The sequence below is a fragment of the Heptranchias perlo genome, chromosome 43, assembly GCF_035084215.1.
Source record: "Heptranchias perlo isolate sHepPer1 chromosome 43, sHepPer1.hap1, whole genome shotgun sequence".
In the NCBI taxonomy this organism is placed as follows: Eukaryota; Metazoa; Chordata; class Chondrichthyes; order Hexanchiformes; family Hexanchidae; genus Heptranchias; species Heptranchias perlo.
In genome coordinates this window covers 439,332-459,557 of record NC_090367.1, presented here as the reverse complement: position 1 = coordinate 459,557, position 20,226 = coordinate 439,332, and the positions used below count along the sequence as shown (strand labels likewise).

The window sequence follows — 20,226 nt, the reverse complement described above, 5'->3', positions numbered from 1 at the left end:
CACCCTAACCCTAATGTACCTCACCCCAACCCTAACGTACCTCACCCTAACACTAACGTACCTCACCCCAACACTAACGTACCTCACCCCAACACTAACGTACCTCACCCTAACACTAACGTACCTCACCCCAACACTAACGTACCTCACCCCAACACTAACGTACCTCACCCTAACACTAACGTACCTCACCCTAACACTAACGTACCTCACCCCAACACTAACGTACCTCACCCCAACACTAACGTACCTCACCCCAACACTAACGTACCTCACCCTAACCCTAACGTACCTCACCCCAACACTAACGTACCTCACCCTAACACTAACGTACCTCACCCTAACCCTAATGTACCTCACCCCAACCCTAACGTACCTCACCCTAACACTAACGTACCTCACCCCAACACTAACGTACCTCACCCCAACACTAACGTACCTCACCCTAACACTAACGTACCTCACCCTAACCCTAATGTACCTCACCCCAACCCTAACGTACCTCACCCTAACACTAACGTACCTCACCCCAACACTAACGTACCTCACCCCAACACTAACGTACCTCACCCTAACACTAACGTACCTCACCCCAACACTAACGTACCTCACCCCAACACTAACGTACCTCACCCTAACACTAACGTACCTCACCCCAACACTAACGTACCTCACCCCAACACTAACGTACCTCACCCTAACACTAACGTACCTCACCCTAACCCTAATGTACCTCACCCCAACCCTAACGTACCTCACCCTAACACTAACGTACCTCACCCCAACACTAACGTACCTCACCCCAACACTAACGTACCTCACCCTAACACTAACGTACCTCACCCTAACCCTAATGTACCTCACCCCAACCCTAACGTACCTCACCCTAACACTAACGTACCTCACCCCAACACTAACGTACCTCACCCCAACACTAACGTACCTCACCCTAACACTAACGTACCTCACCCCAACACTAACGTACCTCACCCCAACACTAACGTACCTCACCCTAACACTAACGTACCTCACCCCAACACTAACGTTCCTCACCTTAACCCTAACGTACCTCACCCTAACACTAACGTACCTCACCCCAACACTAACGTACCTCACCCCAACACTAACGTACCTCACCCTAACACTAACGTACCTCACCCCAACACTAATGTACCTCACCCCAACACTAACGTACCTCACCCCAACACTAACGTACCTCACCCTAACACTAACGTACCTCACCCCAACACTAACGTACCTCACCCCAACACTAACGTACCTCACCCTAACACTAACGTACCTCACCCCAACACTAACGTTCCTCACCTTAACCCTAACGTACCTCACCCTAACACTAACGTACCTCACCCCAACACTAACGTACCTCACCCCAACACTAACGTTCCTCACCTTAACCCTAACGTACCTCACCCTAACACTAACGTACCTCACCCCAACACTAACGTACCTCACCCCAACACTAACGTACCTCACCCTAACACTAACGTACCTCACCCCAACACTAACGTACCTCACCCTAACACTAACGTACCTCACCCTAACACTAACGTACCTCACCCTAACACTAACGTACCTCACCCGAACACTAACGTACCTCACCCCAACACTAACGTTCCTCACCTTAACCCTAACGTACCTCACCCTAACACTAACGTACCTCACCCTAACACTAACGTACCTCACCCCAACACTAACGTACCTCACCCTAACACTAACGTACCTCACCCCAACACTAACGTACCTCACCCCAACACTAACGTACCTCACCCTAACACTAACGTACCTCACCCCAACACTAACGTACCTCACCCCAACACTAACGTACCTCACCTTAACCCTAACGTACCTCACCCTAACACTAACGTACCTCACCCTAACACTAACGTACCTCACCCGAACACTAACGTACCTCACCCCAACACTAACGTACCTCACCCCAACACTAACGTACCTCACCCCAACACTAACGTACCTCACCCTAACACTAACGTACCTCACCCTAACACTAACGTACCTCACCCGAACACTAACGTACCTCACCCTAACACTAACGTACCTCACCCTAACACTAACGTACCTCACCCCAACACTAACGTACCTCACCCTAACCCTAACGTACCTCACCCTAACCCTAACGTACCTCACCCTAACCCTAACGTACCTCACCTTAACCCTAACGTACCTCACCTTAACACTAACGTACCTCACCCTAACACTAACGTACCTCACCCTAACCCTAACGTTCCTCACCTTAACCCTAACGTACCTCACCCTAACCCTAACGTTCCTCACCTTAACCCTAACGTACCTCACCCCAACACTAACGTACCTCACCCTAACCCTAACGTACCTCACCCCAACACTAACGTACCTCACCCCAACCCTAACGTTCCTCACCCTAACACGAACGTACCTCACCTTAACCCTAACGTACCTCGCCCTAACCCTAACGTTCCTCACCTTAACCCTAACGTACCTCACCCTAACCCTAATGTTCCTCACCTTAACCCTAACGTACCTCACCCTAACACTAACGTACCTCACCCTAACACTAACGTACCTCACCCTAACCCTAACGTACCTCACCCTAACCCTAACGTACCTCACCCCAACACTAACGTACCTCACCCTAACCCTAACGTACCTCACCCTAACCCTAACGTACCTCACCCTAACCCTAACGTACCTCACGCCAACCCTAACGTACCTCACCCCAACACTAACGTACCTCACCCCAACACTAACGTACCTCACCCGAACACTAACGTACCTCACCCCAACACTAATGTACCTCACCCTAACCCTAATGTACCTCACCCTAACCCTAACGTACCTCACCCTAACCCTAACGTACCTCACCCGAACACTAACGTACCTCACCCCAACACTAACGTACCTCACCCCAACCCTAACGTTCCTCACCCTAACACGAACGTACCTCGCCCTAACCCACCAGTTCCTTGCCCTAAGCCTAGCCAGGGGGCACAGTGTAGAGGGAGCTTTACTCTGTATCGAACCCTGTACCTGCCCTGGGAGTGTTTGATGGGACGGTGTAGAGGGAGCTTTACTCTGTATCTAACCCTGTACCTGCCCTGGGAGTGTTTGATGGGACAGTGTAGAGGGAGCTTTACTCTGTATCTAACCCTGTACCTGCCCTGGGAGTGTTTGATGGGACAGTGTAGAGGGAGCTTTACTCTGTATCTAACCCTGTACCTGCCCTGGGAGTGTTTGACGGGACAGTGTAGAGGGAGCTTTACTCTGTATCTAACCCTGTACCTGCCCTGGGAGTGTTTGATGGGACAGTGTAGAGGGAGCTTTACTCTGTATCTAACCCGTGCTGTACCTGCCCCAGGAGTGTGTGATGCTGACTTTGGATGTCTGAATGGGGGGAGTGTTTGATACCCCACCACTGATACCCCTCACCTTGATGAGCAAAAATGGTTATAAAAATTGGTGCATCTATTCTCCAGCACCCATAAATGGGTTAAAAGAAACCAAGAAGTCTGTCAGAATTACAGTGTGATCTTATCAGCAACGGTCTTGAGTGGGCTTCACCAAGTGCTGTTTCCTGTCCCTTCCCCCGATGCTTTCTAGTGGTTTCTCATACATGTAACAAGGGTTTTCGTCAGGAACTGTGACCACTGCAGTTTTGCTCTCTGTGTTACACAACCCCATTCTCTTGCGTCTCTATTTTTATCAACTTTGCCTAGTCCCTTAAACATTGCAGTACCATTCTGTGTGATAAATGTGACAGGATATCCAGAGGTCGGAGGAATCGCAGGGGTGGGAGGTACTGTTTGTTCACACAGTCTGTTCAGTTAAATGATGCTCTGTCACCTTATCTACTTGATTGCTGGGCTTTTGTTAGTTAAATGAACTTTTGTCCTCATCAATGTGAGGGTGGTCCATACTGATGATGGAATATTCTCTCACATTTTGCACCCATTTTTCCCTCCAGGGTAAGATTCCCCCTCTACTGACCCAAACAGAAACAAAAAATATTTGAAATTTATTCATTAGCAGTCTCTGACTGATGATGAAAACTGAAAATAACACCTCAAAGTCAGGCAGGGTCTGAAAGAGAAAGGACATGCGACTCTGAGAAAGTTATACTAAACCCTTTATAAATCACTGGTTAGGCCCAAGCTGGAGTATTGTGTCCGATTCTGGGCCCCGCACTTTAGGAAGGATGTCAGGGCCTTGGAGAGGGTGCGGAGGAGATTTACCAGAATGGTCCCAGGGATGAGGGACTTCAGTTATGTGGAGGGACTGGAGAAGCTGGGATTGTTCTCCTTAGAGCAGAGAAGATTAAAGGGAAATTTAATAGAGGGGTTCAAAATCATGAGGGGTTTTGATAGAGTAAATAAGGAGAAACTGTTTCCAGTGGCAGGAGGGTCGGTAACCAGAGGACACAGATTTAAGGTGATCGGCAAAAGAACCAGAGGGGAGATGAGGAGAATGTTTTTTACGCAGCGAGTTTTTATGATCTGGAATGCGCTGCCTGAAAGGGCGGTGGAAGCAGATTCAATAATAACTTTCAAAAGGGAATTGGATAAATACTTGAAAAGGAAAAATCTGCAGGGCTATGGGGAAAGAGCAGGGGGGAGTGGGACTAAATTAATACCTCTTTCAAAGAGCTAGCACAGGTGCAATGGGCTGAGTGGCCGCCTTCTGTGCTGTACGATTCTATGTTTCTAAAGGATCCCACCTGATTCATTAATCTGTTTATCCCTTTCCAGTGCAGATGAACTTGCTTTGTATTTCCAGCATTCGTGTTTTGCATTCATGTTTTTTCTAACCTCTCTGGCTTTGTACAGTTCATGATCGACCCCAGTCTGCCTTGACCCACACTGCATGCCCAGAACACACTTACACTGCACACCCAGTACACACCCAGAACTCACTCACACCCAGCACTCACTTACACTGCATACCCCTTACACACCCAACACGCACTCTCAGTCTATACCCCTTGCACACCCATCATTCTCTCAGTCTATACCCCTTACACACCAAGTACTCACTTACACACCCAGCATTCTCAGATATTGCATACCCCTTACACTTACAATGCCATCAAACCCTTACACACCCAGCATTTGCTTATACTGTGCACTCTTTATACACTGAGCACTTGCTTATACTGCACACCACTTACACAGCCAGTACTCACATTGCAATCTCCTTACACAGCCAGTGTTCACACTGCAATCCCCTTATACAGCCAGTGTTCACACTGCAATCCCCTTACACAGCCAGTGTTCACACTGCAATCTCCTTACACAGCCAGTGTTCACACTGCAGTATCTTTACACACCCAGTGTTCACACTGCAATCCCCTTACACACTCATCACATCCATTGCAATCTCTTTACATGCCCAGTGTTCACACTGCACTCCCCTTACACACCAGCATTTGCTTGTACGGCACATCCCTTACACACCCAGCACTCACACTTGCAATCCCCTCACACACCCAGTGTTCTGTCAGGGTGTGGTGCTGTGTTGTTAGTGTCTGCACACTGTTCTGTCAATGATTACCAACGTTAACACTGCGAGTGACAAAACATCCGTGCTGGTCTATAACGGCCTCTGGACATCAAAGGCTCTGTTAAACCGGCCAGAACACCCTGGAAGTGTGGTTATCTTGGACACTCTCTGACCTGCCGAGACGTACCTGAGAAGAGTTAGCACACACGACTGCCCAGAAGCAGTCAGAGATACAGAAGTGTCAACGCACCCTTAGGAATCAACAAAGACAAGACGAGAAATCGAGCAGATACGACTTTCAAGATAGCATGTGTACTGTGGTCACGGGAGGAAGGAAGTTGCTGTCTCATTCAGCCTCACAGTGTAGCTTCAAGAGAAGTTAGTCACCCAATAAGATCAGCAAACTTAACTTAAGAAAAGAAAGAGGGGAAGAAAAAAAATAAAGAGTCCAGAGGGGAAAAAGCAGAAAGAACGAAAAGTCAAGATGATTGAGTCTCAACCTACCTGCAGGAGGACAATGTAAACTATTACCAGCTTCATACAGTCTAGGCATGGAGGGAGACCATGACAGCTGTAGTGTAGATCAACTTCATTCTCTGGTAAGTTAGTCCTTAAAACAACAAAAACAAACAAACTTTGATGAACTTTTGAAAGTGCAGCCATTTGCTCAAGTAGGTGATGTGGTGAGAATTTTATATTCAACACGTGTTAACATGGCCTTAGCAACAAATCCCCCACCCCCACCGCCAAACAAAAAACCAAAAACTTTATCGGAAACTTTGACCAAAAATAGTTTGGCACTGCGGTGGTCAGTTTATTGAGTTGCCCGGGTCAGTGTTTCTCAGGTGGAAATAGCCATGAGGACGGACAGCAGTGCAGCGTTAATAAGTGAGGGCAGACGGTCAGCGGCTGTTCAATGTGAGGGCTCTTCAACTAAGATTTTGAAAGCAGTAATTATCGAGACCAATTAATACTTTTTATCCCCCTCTTCATCCCCACTTATTTCCTTCACTTAATGTTAGTTGCCCCGACACTGGTGTGTTTCAGCCAGAAGGTAGGCAGGGTCTGGAGTGCACACTTCCCTGTCACTGCTACCCAGAGATTGAGCTATGGGAAGGAGCCCTTCCGAGTTATGATTGGGATTCAAACTCAAAAGCCGCATGAAAGTGATTATCAATCCTACGATCAGAGTCACTGGGCTCTGTGAATGGGAATCTCAATGCTGTAGTAATTAGACTCTGTAAATGGGAATCTCAATACTGTAGTAATTAGACTCTATCAATGGGAATCTCAATACTGTAGTAATTAGACTCTATCAATGGGAATCTCAATACTGTAGTAATTAGACTCTGTGAATGGAAATCTCAATACTGTAGTAATTAGACTCTGTGAATGGGAATCTCAATACTGTAGTAATTAGACTCTGTGAATGGGAATCTCAATACTGTAGTAACTAGACTCTATTAATGGTAATCTCAATACTGTAGTAACTAGACTCTATTAATGGGAATCTCAAGACTGTAGTAACTAGGCTCTATTAATGGGAATCTCAATACTGTAGTAACTAGGCTCTATTAATGGGAATCTCAATACTGTAGTAACTAGACTCTGTGAATGGGAATCTCAATACTGTAGTAACTAGGCTCTATTAATGGGAATCTCAATACTGTAGTAACTAGGCTCTATCAATGGGAATCTCAATACTGTAGTAACTAGGCTCTATCAATGGGAATCTCAATACTGTAGTAACTAGACTCTGGGAATTGGAATCTCAATACTGTAGTAACTAGACTCTGGGAATTGGAATCTCAATACTGTCGTAATTAGACTCTGGGAATGTGAATCTCAAGACTGTAGTAATTAGACTTTATCAATGGGAATCTCAATACTGCAGTAACTAGACTCTGTCAATGGGAATCTCAATACTGTAGTAACTGGACTCTGGGAATTGGAATCTCAATACTGTCGTAATTAGACTCTGGGAATGGGAATCTCAAGACTGTAGTAATTAGACTTTATCAATGGGAATCTCAATACTGCAGTAACTAGACTCTGTCAATGGGAATCTCAAGACTGTAATAATTAGACTCTGGGAATGGGAATCTCAAGACTGTAGTAATTAGACTTTATCAATGGGAATCTCAAGACTGTAGTAATTAGACTTTATCAATGGGAATCTCAATACTGTAGTAATTAGACTTTATCAATGGGAATCTCAATACTGTAGTAACTGGACTCTGGGAATGGGAATCTCAAGACTGTAGTAATTAGACTTTATCAATGGGAATCTCAATACTGTAGTAATTAGACTTTATCAATGGGAATCTCAATACTGTAGTAACTGGACTCTGGGAATGGGAATCTCAAGACTGTAATAATTAGACTCTGGGAATGGGAATCTCAAGACTGTAGTAATTAGACTTTATCAATGGGAATCTCAAGACTGTAGTAATTAGACTTTATCAATGGGAATCTCAATACTGTAGTAATTAGACTGTGGGAATGGGAATCTCAATACTGTAGTAACTGGACTCTGGGAATGGGAATCTCAAGACTGTAATAATTAGACTCTGGGAATGGGAATCTCAAGACTGTAGTAATTAGACTTTATCAATGGGAATCTCAAGACTGTAGTAATTAGACTTTATCAATGGGAATCTCAATACTGTAGTAATTAGACTGTGGGAATGGGAATCTCAATACTGTAGTAACTAGACTCTATCAATGGGAATCTCAATACTGTAGTAACTAGACTCTGGGAATGGGAATCTCAATACTGTGGTAACTAGGCTCTATTAATGGGAATCTCAATACTGTAGTAACTAGACTCTATTAATGGTAATCTCAATACTGTAGTAACTAGGCTCTATTAATGGGAATCTCAATACTGTAGTAACTAGGCTCTATTAATGGGAATCTCAATACTGTAGTAACTAGACTCTATTAATGGTAATCTCAATACTGTAGTAACTAGGCTCTATTAATGGGAATCTCAATACTGTAGTAACTAGACTATCAATTGCAATCTCAATACTGTAGTAACTGGTCTCTGTGAATGGGACCCCCAATGTTGTGATTACATGTCATAGTGTTGAAGCTCTGAGTCTGGCTTCTGGTCTCCATGGGAGAGAAAGAAAGATACAGAGATATACATAGAGGGAAAGAGAACGAGAACGAGAAACCGAGAGAGAAAACCAGAAAGGAACAGACCAACTTGCAGAAAGAGAGATACATAATATGTCAGCAACAACATGGAAAATCAGCTCGCGGTGTATATAGTAGAGATCAGAACAAAGTAATCAGCCATCCTGATGTATGGGGTTCTGTTAAACTGAGGGCGGTAATCAATGATCCATTCCAGCCACTCTGTTCCTGCTCTCTGGAAGTCCATCCCTAGTTCCCTCCGCCCTGCCAACTATCTTCCACCTTTCAAAATCCTCCTCAAAATGCTTCTCTTTGACTCTGCCTTTGATCCCTTGTCCTAACCCGCTCCGTCCCCTTGCTTCCCTCCCGCTTGGCGGCCATTGTTTCTTCTCTTTAACGTAAAGCACTTTGAGACATCTTCCTACATGTGAGCAGTGCTAGAGAGACGCAAGTCGTCATCGACTCTGATGATGCAGCACAAGCTAGCGACCGAACTTGTGCGCAAAACGGACTTAATTAACGTACGTTTGAATGTAGATTCTCCACTCAAATAACTTCTGCCTAATTTGGTCCACCTTACTGTCCAAGAGAGGGGTGGATTGGTGGGTGTGCAGAAGCTGCAACACTCCTACCACAGACTGAACTGGGCCGAGAGGGGCAGAAGGAGTTCAGTGTACCACACTCCCCTGTATGGTGAAGGCTAAAAATAATTATTTTTTTTGTTCGTTCATGGGATGTGGGCGTCGCTGGCGAGGCCGGCATTTATTGCCCATCCCTAATTGCCCTTGAGAAGGTGGTGGTGAGCCGCCTTCTTGAACCACTGCAGTCCGTGTGGTGAAGGTTCTCCCACAGTGCTGTTAGGAAGGGAGTTCCAGGATTTTGACCCAGCGACGATGAAGGAACGGCGATATATTTCCAAGTCGGGATGGTGTGTGACTTGGAGGGGAACGTGCAGGTGGTGTTGTTCCCATGTGCCTGCTGCTCTTGTCCTTCGAGGTGGTAGAGGTTGCGGGTTTTGGAGGTGCTGTTGAAGAAGCCTTGGCGAGTTGCTGCAGTGCATCCTGTGGATGGTACACACTGCAGCCACAGTGCGCCAGTGGTGAAGGGAGTGAATGTTTAGGGTGGTGGATGGTGGATGGGGTGCCAATCAAGCGGGCTGCTTTGTCCTGGATGGTGTCGAGCTTCTTGAGTGTTGTTGGAGCTGCACTCATCCAGGCAAGTGGAGAGTATTCCATCACACACCTGACTTGTGCCTGTAGATGGTGGAAAGGCTTTGGGGAGTCAGGAGGTGAGTCACTCGCCACAGAATACCCAGCCTCTGTCCTGCTCTTGTAGCCACCGTATTTATATGGCTGGTCCAGTTGAGTTTCTGGTCAATGGTGACCTCCAGGATGTTGATGGTGGGGGATTCGGCGATGGTAATGCCGTTGAATGTCAAGGGGAGGTGGTTAGACTCTCTCTTGTTGGAGATAGTCATTGCCTGGCACTTGTCTGGCGCGAATGATACTTGCTACTTATCAGCCCAAGCCTGGATTTGTCCAGGTCTTGCTGCATGCGGGCACGGACTGCTTCATTATCTGAGGGGTTGTGAGTGGAACTGAACACTGTGCAATCATCAGCGAACATCCCCATTTCTGACCTTATGATGGAGGGAAGGTCATTGATGTAGCAGCTGAAGATGGTTGGGCCTAGGACACTGCCCTGAGGAACTCCTGCAGCAATGTCCTGGGGATGAGATGATTGGCCACCAACAACCACTACCATCTTCCTTTGTGCTCGGTAAGACTCCAGCCACTTCAATTGCTTCAATTGATGTGTACACTTCAGGTTCCCTTGGGAGACGGGTAGGAGCAGTTAGTATTGATTCATTCAAGTGCAGATTGGACAGATTTCTTGGAGAAAATAACATTTTGGGATCCAGTGGGTGAGTAACTTGAGACACGACGTGTGGTGAGTGTAACAGGCTCGGGAGGAACAGGTGACTTTGGACCGATGATTCCCAAAGCTCTCCCCCACTGGGGGTTTCCTCACCTCATCTCTGGGTCTGGTGGAGACTCATTGATGGAGATCGATTGCAGTGATTAGTCAACAACTCCATTATCATTGTATCGTGGGACTACCAGGATGGGAGAAGGTGAACTAGATGGACCTGGGTCTTTTCTCGTCCAGCAATTCCTATGTTCTTTTTTTTAAAAAGAAAACAGCACAGATTCTGAGAAATCTATGTGGAAATTGATAGGAAGATGAGATAGTTTAGTTCATGACCCCATTCCTCCTCTGAAGCCAGAGAACCTTAGGGACCCAATGCTTTGGGTTCTTGTCCCATCCATGGAAGCCCAGTGTCAGCCCTGGTTCAGTGGGTATCTCTCTCTCTCCCCTCTGAGTCAGAAGGTCATGGATTCAAACCCCACTTCAGAGACTTGAGGCCAACACTCCCAGTGCAGTGCTGAGGGAGTGCGATACTGTCAGAGGTGTCGTCTTTCGGATGAGTCGTTAAACTGAGACCCCATCTGCCCTCTCGGGTCGATGTAACAGATCCCATGGCATTATTTGAGGAAGAGTGGGGAATTCCCCCCTGGTATCCTGGACAATATTTATCCCTCAACCAACATCGCTAAAACAGATTATCTGGTCATTATCACATTGCTATTTGTGGGATCTTGCTGTGCGCAAATTGGCTGCCGTGTTTCCTACATTACAATAGTGACTACACTTCGAAAGAACTTCATTGGCTTTGGGACGTCCTGAGGTCGTGAAAGGCGCTATATAAATGCAAGATGTGTCTCTTTAGTTTGTGTTTATTAGACTCACACTGTGTCCCCATGAGGACATGCTCAGGACCAGGTGCAAAGATCAGTAAGAAAGAAAAAACCACGAAAGCTGCACATTGGATACAAAAACAGAAAGTGCTCAAAACGCACACAGGCTGGCAAGTCATCGTCTGACAAAGAGGGAACTCCACCTGTAAACTTGGTTAATGTTTCTCCTTCAGGTGCTGACTGATGTGCGTTTCCCTCATTTTTGGTTTCATTCAGTTCACAGTAGTGATGCTCAGCATCCTTCCCACTCCTGTCTGCTGACTGAGAGGCGTTCCCACTGGGAAACCTCACCACCAGCCAAACGATAGGGTTGTGTCGCAGTGAGGGTAACGCATTGTAAGTTATAGAATATCATCCAAGTTGCTGAGCAGTCTGGAGTGGCACAGTTGAGGCACTGCAGCAATACCCACTGAGCTCAGCAGGGCAGCTCAAGGGAGCTAGATATCCATGCCCAGAAAACAAACAGAAATAAAGATTACAAACCAAAAGCCACCCCCTGCTAATGTACCACAACTGTAGCAGACTGCTCTGGTTAATACATCGCTGACTTTTCAACTCTGGGAACTGGGCTCAAGTACAGCCTGGCATGATGGGATGAAAGTATCTGCTATCTGTTTCCTGTAAAAGTTCAAGTTTGAAGGAGTCTTGACCTGGTTATGGGTCTATAGAGGACAAAGTATCTAACCTGTGCTGTACCTGCCTTGGGAGTGTTTGATGGGACAGTGTAGAGGGAGCTTTACTCTGTATATAACCCGTGCTGTACCTGCCTTGGGAGTGTTTGATGGGACAGTGTAGAGGGAGCTTTACTCTGTATCTAACCCGTGCTGCACCTGCCCTGGGAGTGTTTGATGGGACAGTGCAGAGGGAGCTTCACTCTGTATCTAACCCTGTACCTGCCCTGGGAGTATTTGATGGGACAGTGTAGAGGGAGCTTTACTCTGTATCTAACCCGTGCTGTACCTGCCCTGGGAGCGTTTGATGGGACAGTGTAGAGGGAGCTTTACTCTGTATCTAACCCGTGCTTTACCTGCCCTGGGAGTGTTTGATGGGACAGTGTAGAGGGAGCTTTACTCTGTATCTAACCCGTGCTGTACCTGCCCTGGGAGTGTTTGATGGGACAGTGTAGAGGGAGCTTTACTCTGTATCTAACCCGTGCTGTACCTGCCCTGGGAGTGCTTGATGGGACAGTGTAGAGGGAGCTTTACTTAGTATCTAACCGGTGCTGTACCTGCCCTGGGAGTGTTTGATGGGACAGTGTAGAGGGAGCTTTACTCTGTATCTAACCCGTGCTGTACCTGCCCTGGGAGCGTTTGATGGGACAGTGTAGAGGGAGCTTTACTCTGTATCTAACCCGTGCTTTACCTGCCCTGGGAGCGTTTGATGGGACAGTGTAGAGGGAGCTTTACTCTGTATCTAACCCGTGCTGTACCTGCCCTGGGAGTGTTTGGGACAGTGTAGAGGGAGCTTTACTCTGTATCTAACCCGTGCTGTACCTGCCCTGGGAGTGTTTGATGGGACAGTGTAGAGGGAGCTTTACTCTGTATCTAACCCGTGCTGTACCTGCCCTGGGAGTGTTTGACGGGACAGTGTAGAGGGAGCTTTACTCTGTATCTAACCCGTGCTGTACCTGCCCTGGGAGTGTTTGATGGGACAGTGTAGAGGGAGCTTTATTCTGTATCTAACCCTGTACCTGCCCTGGGAGTGTTTGATGGGACAGTGTAGATGGAGCTTTACTCTGTATCTAACCCTGTACCTGCCTTGGGAGTGTTTGAGGGGACAGTGTAGAGGGAGCTTTACTCTGTATCTAACCCTGTACATGCCCTGGGCGTGTTTGATGGGACAGTGTAGAGGGAGCTTTACTCTGTATCTAACCCGTGCTGTACCGGCCCTGGGAGTGTTTGATGGGACAGTGTAGAGGGAGCTTCACTCTGTATCTAACCCGTGCTGTACCTGCCCTGGGAGTTTTTGACGGGACAGTGCAGAGGGAGCTTTACTCTGTATCTAACCCTGTACCTGCCCTGGGAGTGTTTGATGGGACAGTGTAGAGGGAGCTTTACTCTGTATCTAACCCTGTACCTGCCCTGGGAGTGTTTGACGGGACAGTGCAGAGGGAGCTTTACTCTGTATCTAACCCTGTACCTGCCCTGGGAGTGTTTGATGGGACAGTGTAGAGGGAGCTTTACTCTGTATCTAACCCGTGCTTTACCTGCCCTGGGAGTGTTTGATGGGACAGTGTAGAGGGAGCTTTACTCTGTATCTAACCCGTGCTGTACCTGCCCTGGGAGTGTTTGATGGGACAGTGTAGAGGGAGCTTTACTCTGTATCTAACCCGTGCTGTACCTGCCCTGGGAGTGTTTGATGGGACAGTGTAGAGGGAGCTTTACTCTGTATCTAACCCGTGCTGTACCTGCCCTGGGAGTGCTTGATGGGACAGTGTAGAGGGAGCTTTACTTAGTATCTAACCGGTGCTGTACCTGCCCTGGGAGTGTTTGATGGGACAGTGTAGAGGGAGCTTTACTCTGTATCTAACCCGTGCTGTACCTGCCCTGGGAGCGTTTGATGGGACAGTGTAGAGGGAGCTTTACTCTGTATCTAACCCGTGCTTTACCTGCCCTGGGAGCGTTTGATGGGACAGTGTAGAGGGAGCTTTACTCTGTATCTAACCCGTGCTGTACCTGCCCTGGGAGTGTTTGATGGGACAGTGTAGAGGGAGCTTTACTCTGTATCTAACCCGTGCTGTACCTGCCCTGGGAGTGTTTGATGGGACAGTGTAGAGGGAGCTTTACTCTGTATCTAACCCGTGCTGTACCGGCCCTGGGAGTGTTTGATGGGACAGTGTAGAGGGAGCTTCACTCTGTATCTAACCCGTGCTGTACCTGCCCTGGGAGTTTTTGACGGGACAGTGTAGAGGGAGCTTTACTCTGTATCTAACCCTGTACCTGCCCTGGGAGTGTTTGATGGGACAGTGTAGAGGGAGCTTTACTCTGTATCTAACCCTGTACCTGCCCTGGGAGTGTTTGACGGGACAGTGCAGAGGGAGCTTTACTCTGTATCAAACCCTGTACCTGCCCTGGGAGTGTTTGATGGGACAGTGTAGAGGGAGCTTTACTCTGTATCTAACCCGTGCTTTACCTGCCCTGGGAGTGTTTGATGGGACAGTGTAGAGGGAGCTTTACTCTGTATCTAACCCGTGCTGTACCTGCCCTGGGAGTGTTTGATGGGACAGTGTAGAGGGAGCTTTACTCTGTATCTAACCCGTGCTGTACCTGCCCTGGGAGCGTTTGATGGGACAGTGTAGAGGGAGCTTTACTCTGTATCTAACCCGTGCTTTACCTGCCCTGGGAGCGTTTGATGGGACAGTGTAGAGGGAGCTTTACTCTGTATCTAACCCGTGCTGTACCTGCCCTGGGAGTGTTTGATGGAACAGTGTAGAGGGAGCTTTACTCTGTATCTAACCCGTGCTGTACCTGCCCTGGGAGTGTTTGATGGGACAGTGTAGAGGGAGCTTTACTCTGTATCTAACCTGTGCTGTACCTGCCCTGGGAGTGTTTGACGGGACAGTGTAGAGGGAGCTTTACTCTGTATCTAACCCGTGCTGTACCTGCCCTGGGAGTGTTTGATGGGACAGTGTAGAGGGAGCTTTATTCTGTATCTAACCCTGTACGTGCCCTGGGAGTGTTTGATGGGACAGTGTAGAGGGAGCTTTACTCTGTATCTAACCCTGTACCTGCCTTGGGAGTGTTTGATGGGACAGTGTAGAGGGAGCTTTACTCTGTATCTAACCCTGTACATGCCTTGGGAGTGTTTGATGGGACAGTGTAGAGGGAGCTTTACTCTGTATCTAACCCGTGCTGTACCTGCCCTGGGAGTGTTTGACGGGACAGTGTAGAGGGAGCTTTAATCTGTATCTAACCCTGTACCTGCCCTGGGAGTGTTTGATGGGACAGTGTGGAGGGAGCTTTACTCTGTATCTAACCCTGTACCTGCCCCGGGAGTGTTTGACGGGACAGTGTAGAGGGAGCTTTACTCTGTATCTGACCCTGTACCTGCCCTGGGAGTGTTTGATGGGACAGTGTGGAGGGAGCTTTACTCTGTATCTAACCCGTGCTTTACCTGCCCTGGGAGTGTTTGATGGGACAGTGTAGAGGGAGCTTTACTCTGTATCTAACCCTGTACCTGCCCTGGGAGTGTTTGATGGGACAGTGTAGAGGGAGCTTTACTCTGTATCTAACCCGTGCTGTACCTGCCCTGGGAGTGTTTGATGGGACAGTGTAGAGGGAGCTTTACTCTGTATCTAACCCTGTACCTGCCCTGGGAGTGTTTGATGGGACAGTGTAGAGGGAGCTTTACTCTGTATCTAACCCGTGCTGTACCTGATCCTGAGAGTGTTTGATGGGACAGTGTGGAGGGAGCTTTACTCTGTATCTAACCCGTGCTGTACCTGCCCTGGGAGTGTTTGATGGGACAGTGTAGAGGGAGCTTTACTCTGTATCTAACCCGTGCTGTACCTGATCCTGAGAGTGTTTGATGGGACAGTGTGGAGGGAGCTTTACTCTGTATCTAACCCGTGCTTTACCTGCCCTGGGAGTGTTTGATGGGACAGTGTAGAGGGAGCTTTACTCTCTATCTAACCCGTGCTGTACCTGATCCTGAGAGTGCTCAATGCTAAGTGTGAGCACAAGAAACCAAATAGAATGGGGAGTGAATGTTCCATTTCCTGCCACTCACTTCCCTCACTCTGATGAGCTGAAAAAGTTGCCAAATAAGAAATGAAGACTGCATTGGGCATAATGAGATTCAAATATTAGTAAACGAGTATTAATTCGAAGTAACTTTGGTTGATGTCTATCTGTTCAGTGGGAGGGATTCATTTGACAAGACACATCTTCTGAAATGTCCCAGATCTGAATTGTTCCCCACCATCCATTTCAGTAGAAAACAGTTCAGTAAATGTGCTGATGACCTTGAGTCCCTTCACCCACCCTCAGTGTCAATGTCAATTCAATAAAAACCTTTGACCAAACATCTCATTTGAAAACTCCCCCACCGAAACCATGATTTTCCAGTGTCTTTGTTCTCCCACATTCAAGCCGGAGTTTCTGTTCTCGTGCGTGTTGCTGCAGAGTGGCTGTGTGTTCTCTTCCTGACACGGTTTTCTTTACCTGGGCTGTCAAGACCAACAGGCCAACCACGGACAAGACTCGCCCATTTCACCGGCCTGTGCCAGTGTGGCAATGAGCCCAATCGGCCTGGGGAACTGACTCCTGTCTGTGCTCCCTTCCCCGAGCCACAGCAACCCGCTCTCCATTTGGAAACGTGTACCAAGAGGGAACCATTCACCCAGCCTTCCTTCCCACCCCCCAACCTCCCACTCCACAGTGTGGCTACCCCCTCTCCCCCGCAACACAGTGGGGTATTCTTCCTCCCCTCCCTCCCACCCATCCCAAAGTGGAGTATCCACCTTCTCACCCTCACCCACCCCACAATGGGATATTCTCTAACCTCCCTCCCCACAATGGGGTACCCCCCTCCCTACAGTGGGATACCATCCCCCTCCTCCCCCACAGTGGGGTAACCCTCCTCACAGTGGGGTACTCTCCCCCCTCCTCCCCCACAGTTGGGTACCTCCCCTCCCCACAGTGGGGTACCCTCGCCCCTCCCCACAGTGGGGTACCCCCTCCTCATAGTGGGGTACTCTCCCCCCTCCTCCCCCACAGTGGGGTACCCCCCCTCCCCACAGTGGGGTAACCCCCCTCCTCACAGTGGGGTACTCTCCCCCCTCCTCCCCCACAGTAGGGTAACCCCCCACTCCCCGACAGTAAGGTACCCGCCTCCTCCCCCACAGTGAGGTACCTGCCCTCCCACCGGCATCAACACCCAGTCAGGGGACTGTCCTAATCGTTAAGCCTTCCTCATGGTAATTAAGGCCTCCTCTTTGTTTCAGCTCCCAGCTCCGGTGACTGATGACCGCCAGACTTTGCCAACGCAAGCGCAGTAGCCAGAGGGGGGTCAAGCGATGGGCGACCAGCAGCTGAGCCATTCGGAGTCCGGCGAGGGAGCAGGAATGCTGTTTTTCCAGCGTCATCAGTGCGGCTCACTGCCGGGATTAGACAGCAGCCTCTCTCACACGCTGGGAATGGAGGGCGTCCAGGATTCCAACCATCCCGCCTCGCCCTGCTTCGATCCCGATCCCATGGATCCCGCCAGGCTGGGGATGAGCGGGTCCAAAGGGATGGAGCTGACGGGGAATGCCAGCTGGGGCCACTCGGAGGCGGGCAGCCAGGTCAACGTGAAGCAAGAGCCCGGCGACTCCAGGCTGGCCAGAGCATCGGGCGGGTACTCCTACGGTCTCCCGTACGAACAGTGCGAGGCCCAGCTGCCCAAAGGGACGGACGGCACCTTACACAAGCTGGACTCTTTCAACGAAGCCTTTGCCAACCGGCATCGTGTCGTTCACCCCTCTGGTGCCATGGGCAACTACGCCCAGAATGCCACGCTGCGTCAGATGCTCTCCGAGAAACCGCCGACACATCACTATCCCCACCCCAGGGTGCCCCAGCACTTGCCGTGCGTGCCAGCGACCCAACAGCCTCAAGTCATGCTGTCGCAGTCGCTGCACTACCCCTACCCATCGCTGCGGCGCCTGGCAGAGCTGCAGCAGCTGCCAGCCACCCCTCAGCAGATGGCGCAGGATTTCCTGCAGCAGCCTGCGGCCCCCATGCAGCAACAGCAGCTCCACAAGTCCTCGGCGGAGGCCAAGCAGCAGGGAGTCAGCCAGCACCATATGGGACACTACCACCAGATGCAGCAGCCTGCCCGCCACCACCTGCTGCAGCATATGCAGGTGGCCCAGTTTGGCAGAGACCCTGCCCAGCGCACGCTCCAGTGCCCACCGGGGAAGTTCGAGCAGTTCCACCATTCGCTCAACGCACCTCCTCAATACCTGTACGCTGATAGCCAACACTACAGGGTACAAGGACAGCAGAGAGACACCCTGACACACCAGCTGTACCAGCAGTCCGCCCACAGTTCACCAGGTACCTTACCTCCTCCTGCGGTGCAGCCTGTAATAGAGTTCATGGTGTGCCAGAGTGTTACAGTGAGGGGTGAGGGGTATATCAGAGTGTCAGTGAGGGGTGTGGGGTATGTCAGTGTTACAGTGAGGGCTGAGGGGTATATCAGAGTGTCAGTAAGGGGTGTGGGGTATATCAGAGTGTCAGTGAGGGGTGTGGGGTATATCAGAGTGTCAGTGAGGGGTGTGGGGTATATCAGAGTGTCAGTGAGGGGTGTGGGGTCTATCAGAGTGTCAGTGAGGGGTGTGGGGTATGTCAGTGTTACAGTGAGGGCTGAGGGGTATATCAGAGTGTCAGTAAGGGGTGTGGGGTATATCAGAGTGTCAGTGAGGGGTGTGGGGTATATCAGAGTGTCAGTGAGGGGTGTGGGGTTTGTCAGTGTTACAGTGAGGGGTATATCAGAGTGTCAGTGAGGGGTGTGGAGTATATCAGAGTGTCAGTGAGGGGTGAGGGGTATATCAGAGTGTCAGTGAGGGGTGAGGGGTATATCAGAGTGTCAGTGAGGGGTGTGGGGTATATCAGAGTGTCAGTGAGGGGTGTGGGGTATATCAGTGTTACAGTGGGGATGTGGGGTTTGTCACTGTTACAGTGAGGGGTGTGGGGTATGTCAGTGTTACAGTGAGGGGTGAGGGGTATATCAGAGTGTCACAGTGCGGGGTGTGGGGTATATCAGTGTTACAGTGAGGGGTGTGGGGAATATCACAGTGAGGGGTGTGGGGTATATCAGAGTGTCAGTGAGGGGTGTGGGGTATATCAGTGTTACAGTGAGGGGATGTGGGGTTTGTCACTGTTACAGTGAGGGGTGTGGGGTATGATAGTGTTACAGTGAGGGGTGAGGGGTATATCAGAGTGTCACAGTGCGGGGTGTGGGGTATATCAGTGTTACAGTGAGGGGTGTGGGGAATATCACAGTGAGGGGTGTGGGGTATATCAGAGTATTACAATGAGGGATGTGGAATATGTCGGAGTGTTACAGTGAGGGCTGTGGGGAATATCACAGTGTCACTGTAAGAGGTGTGGGGTATATCAGACTATTACAGTGAGGGTTGTGGATATATCAGACTATTACAGTGAGGGTTGTGGATATATCAGACTATTACAGTGAGGGTTGTGGATATATCAGAGTATTACAGTGAGGGGTGTGGGGTATATCAGAGTATTACAGTGAGGAGTGAGGGGTATATCAGAGTGTCACGGTGAGGGGAGTGGGGTATATCAGAATGTCACAATGAGGGGAATGGGGTTTGTCACTGTTACAGTGAGGGGTGTGGGATATATCAGAGTGTCACAGTGAGGGGTGTGGGGTATATCAGTGTTACAGTGAGGGGTATGGGGTATATCAGTGTTACAGTGAGGGGTGTGGGGTATATCAGAGTGTTACAGTGAGGGGTGTGGGATATATCAGAGTGTCACAGTGAGGGGTGTGGGGTATATCAGTGTTACAGTGAGGGATGTGGGGTATATCAGTGTTACAGTGAGGTGAGGGGTATATCAGAGTGTCACAGTGAGGGGTGTGTGGTATATCAGAATGTCACAATGAGGGGAATGGGGTTTGTCACTGTTACAGTGAGGGGTGTGGGATATATCAGAGTGTCACAGTGAGGGGTGTGGGGTATATCAGTGTTACAGTGAGGGGTATGGGGTATATCAGTGTTACAGTGAGGGGTGTGGGGTATATC

General features: G+C 49.2%; 1 protein-coding gene across 4 annotated transcripts in view; it reads left to right on the top strand.

Annotated features, from left to right (window-relative positions):
- Positions 1 to 20,226, top strand: part of LOC137306342 (transcriptional-regulating factor 1-like) — a 66,382-nt gene that overhangs the window by 17,126 nt on the left and 29,030 nt on the right. For 3 of the 4 annotated variants that reach the window (XM_067975494.1, XM_067975493.1, XM_067975491.1), the window contains exon 3: positions 17,419 to 18,511. In XM_067975494.1, the coding sequence (XP_067831595.1) occupies positions 17,491 to 18,511 (1,021 nt within the window). In that variant the 5' untranslated portion in view covers positions 17,419 to 17,490. Of the gene's footprint in view, positions 1 to 5,790; positions 6,111 to 17,418; positions 18,512 to 20,226 lie in introns of those variants that run through there. The other variant, XM_067975492.1, reaches the window with a different exon arrangement.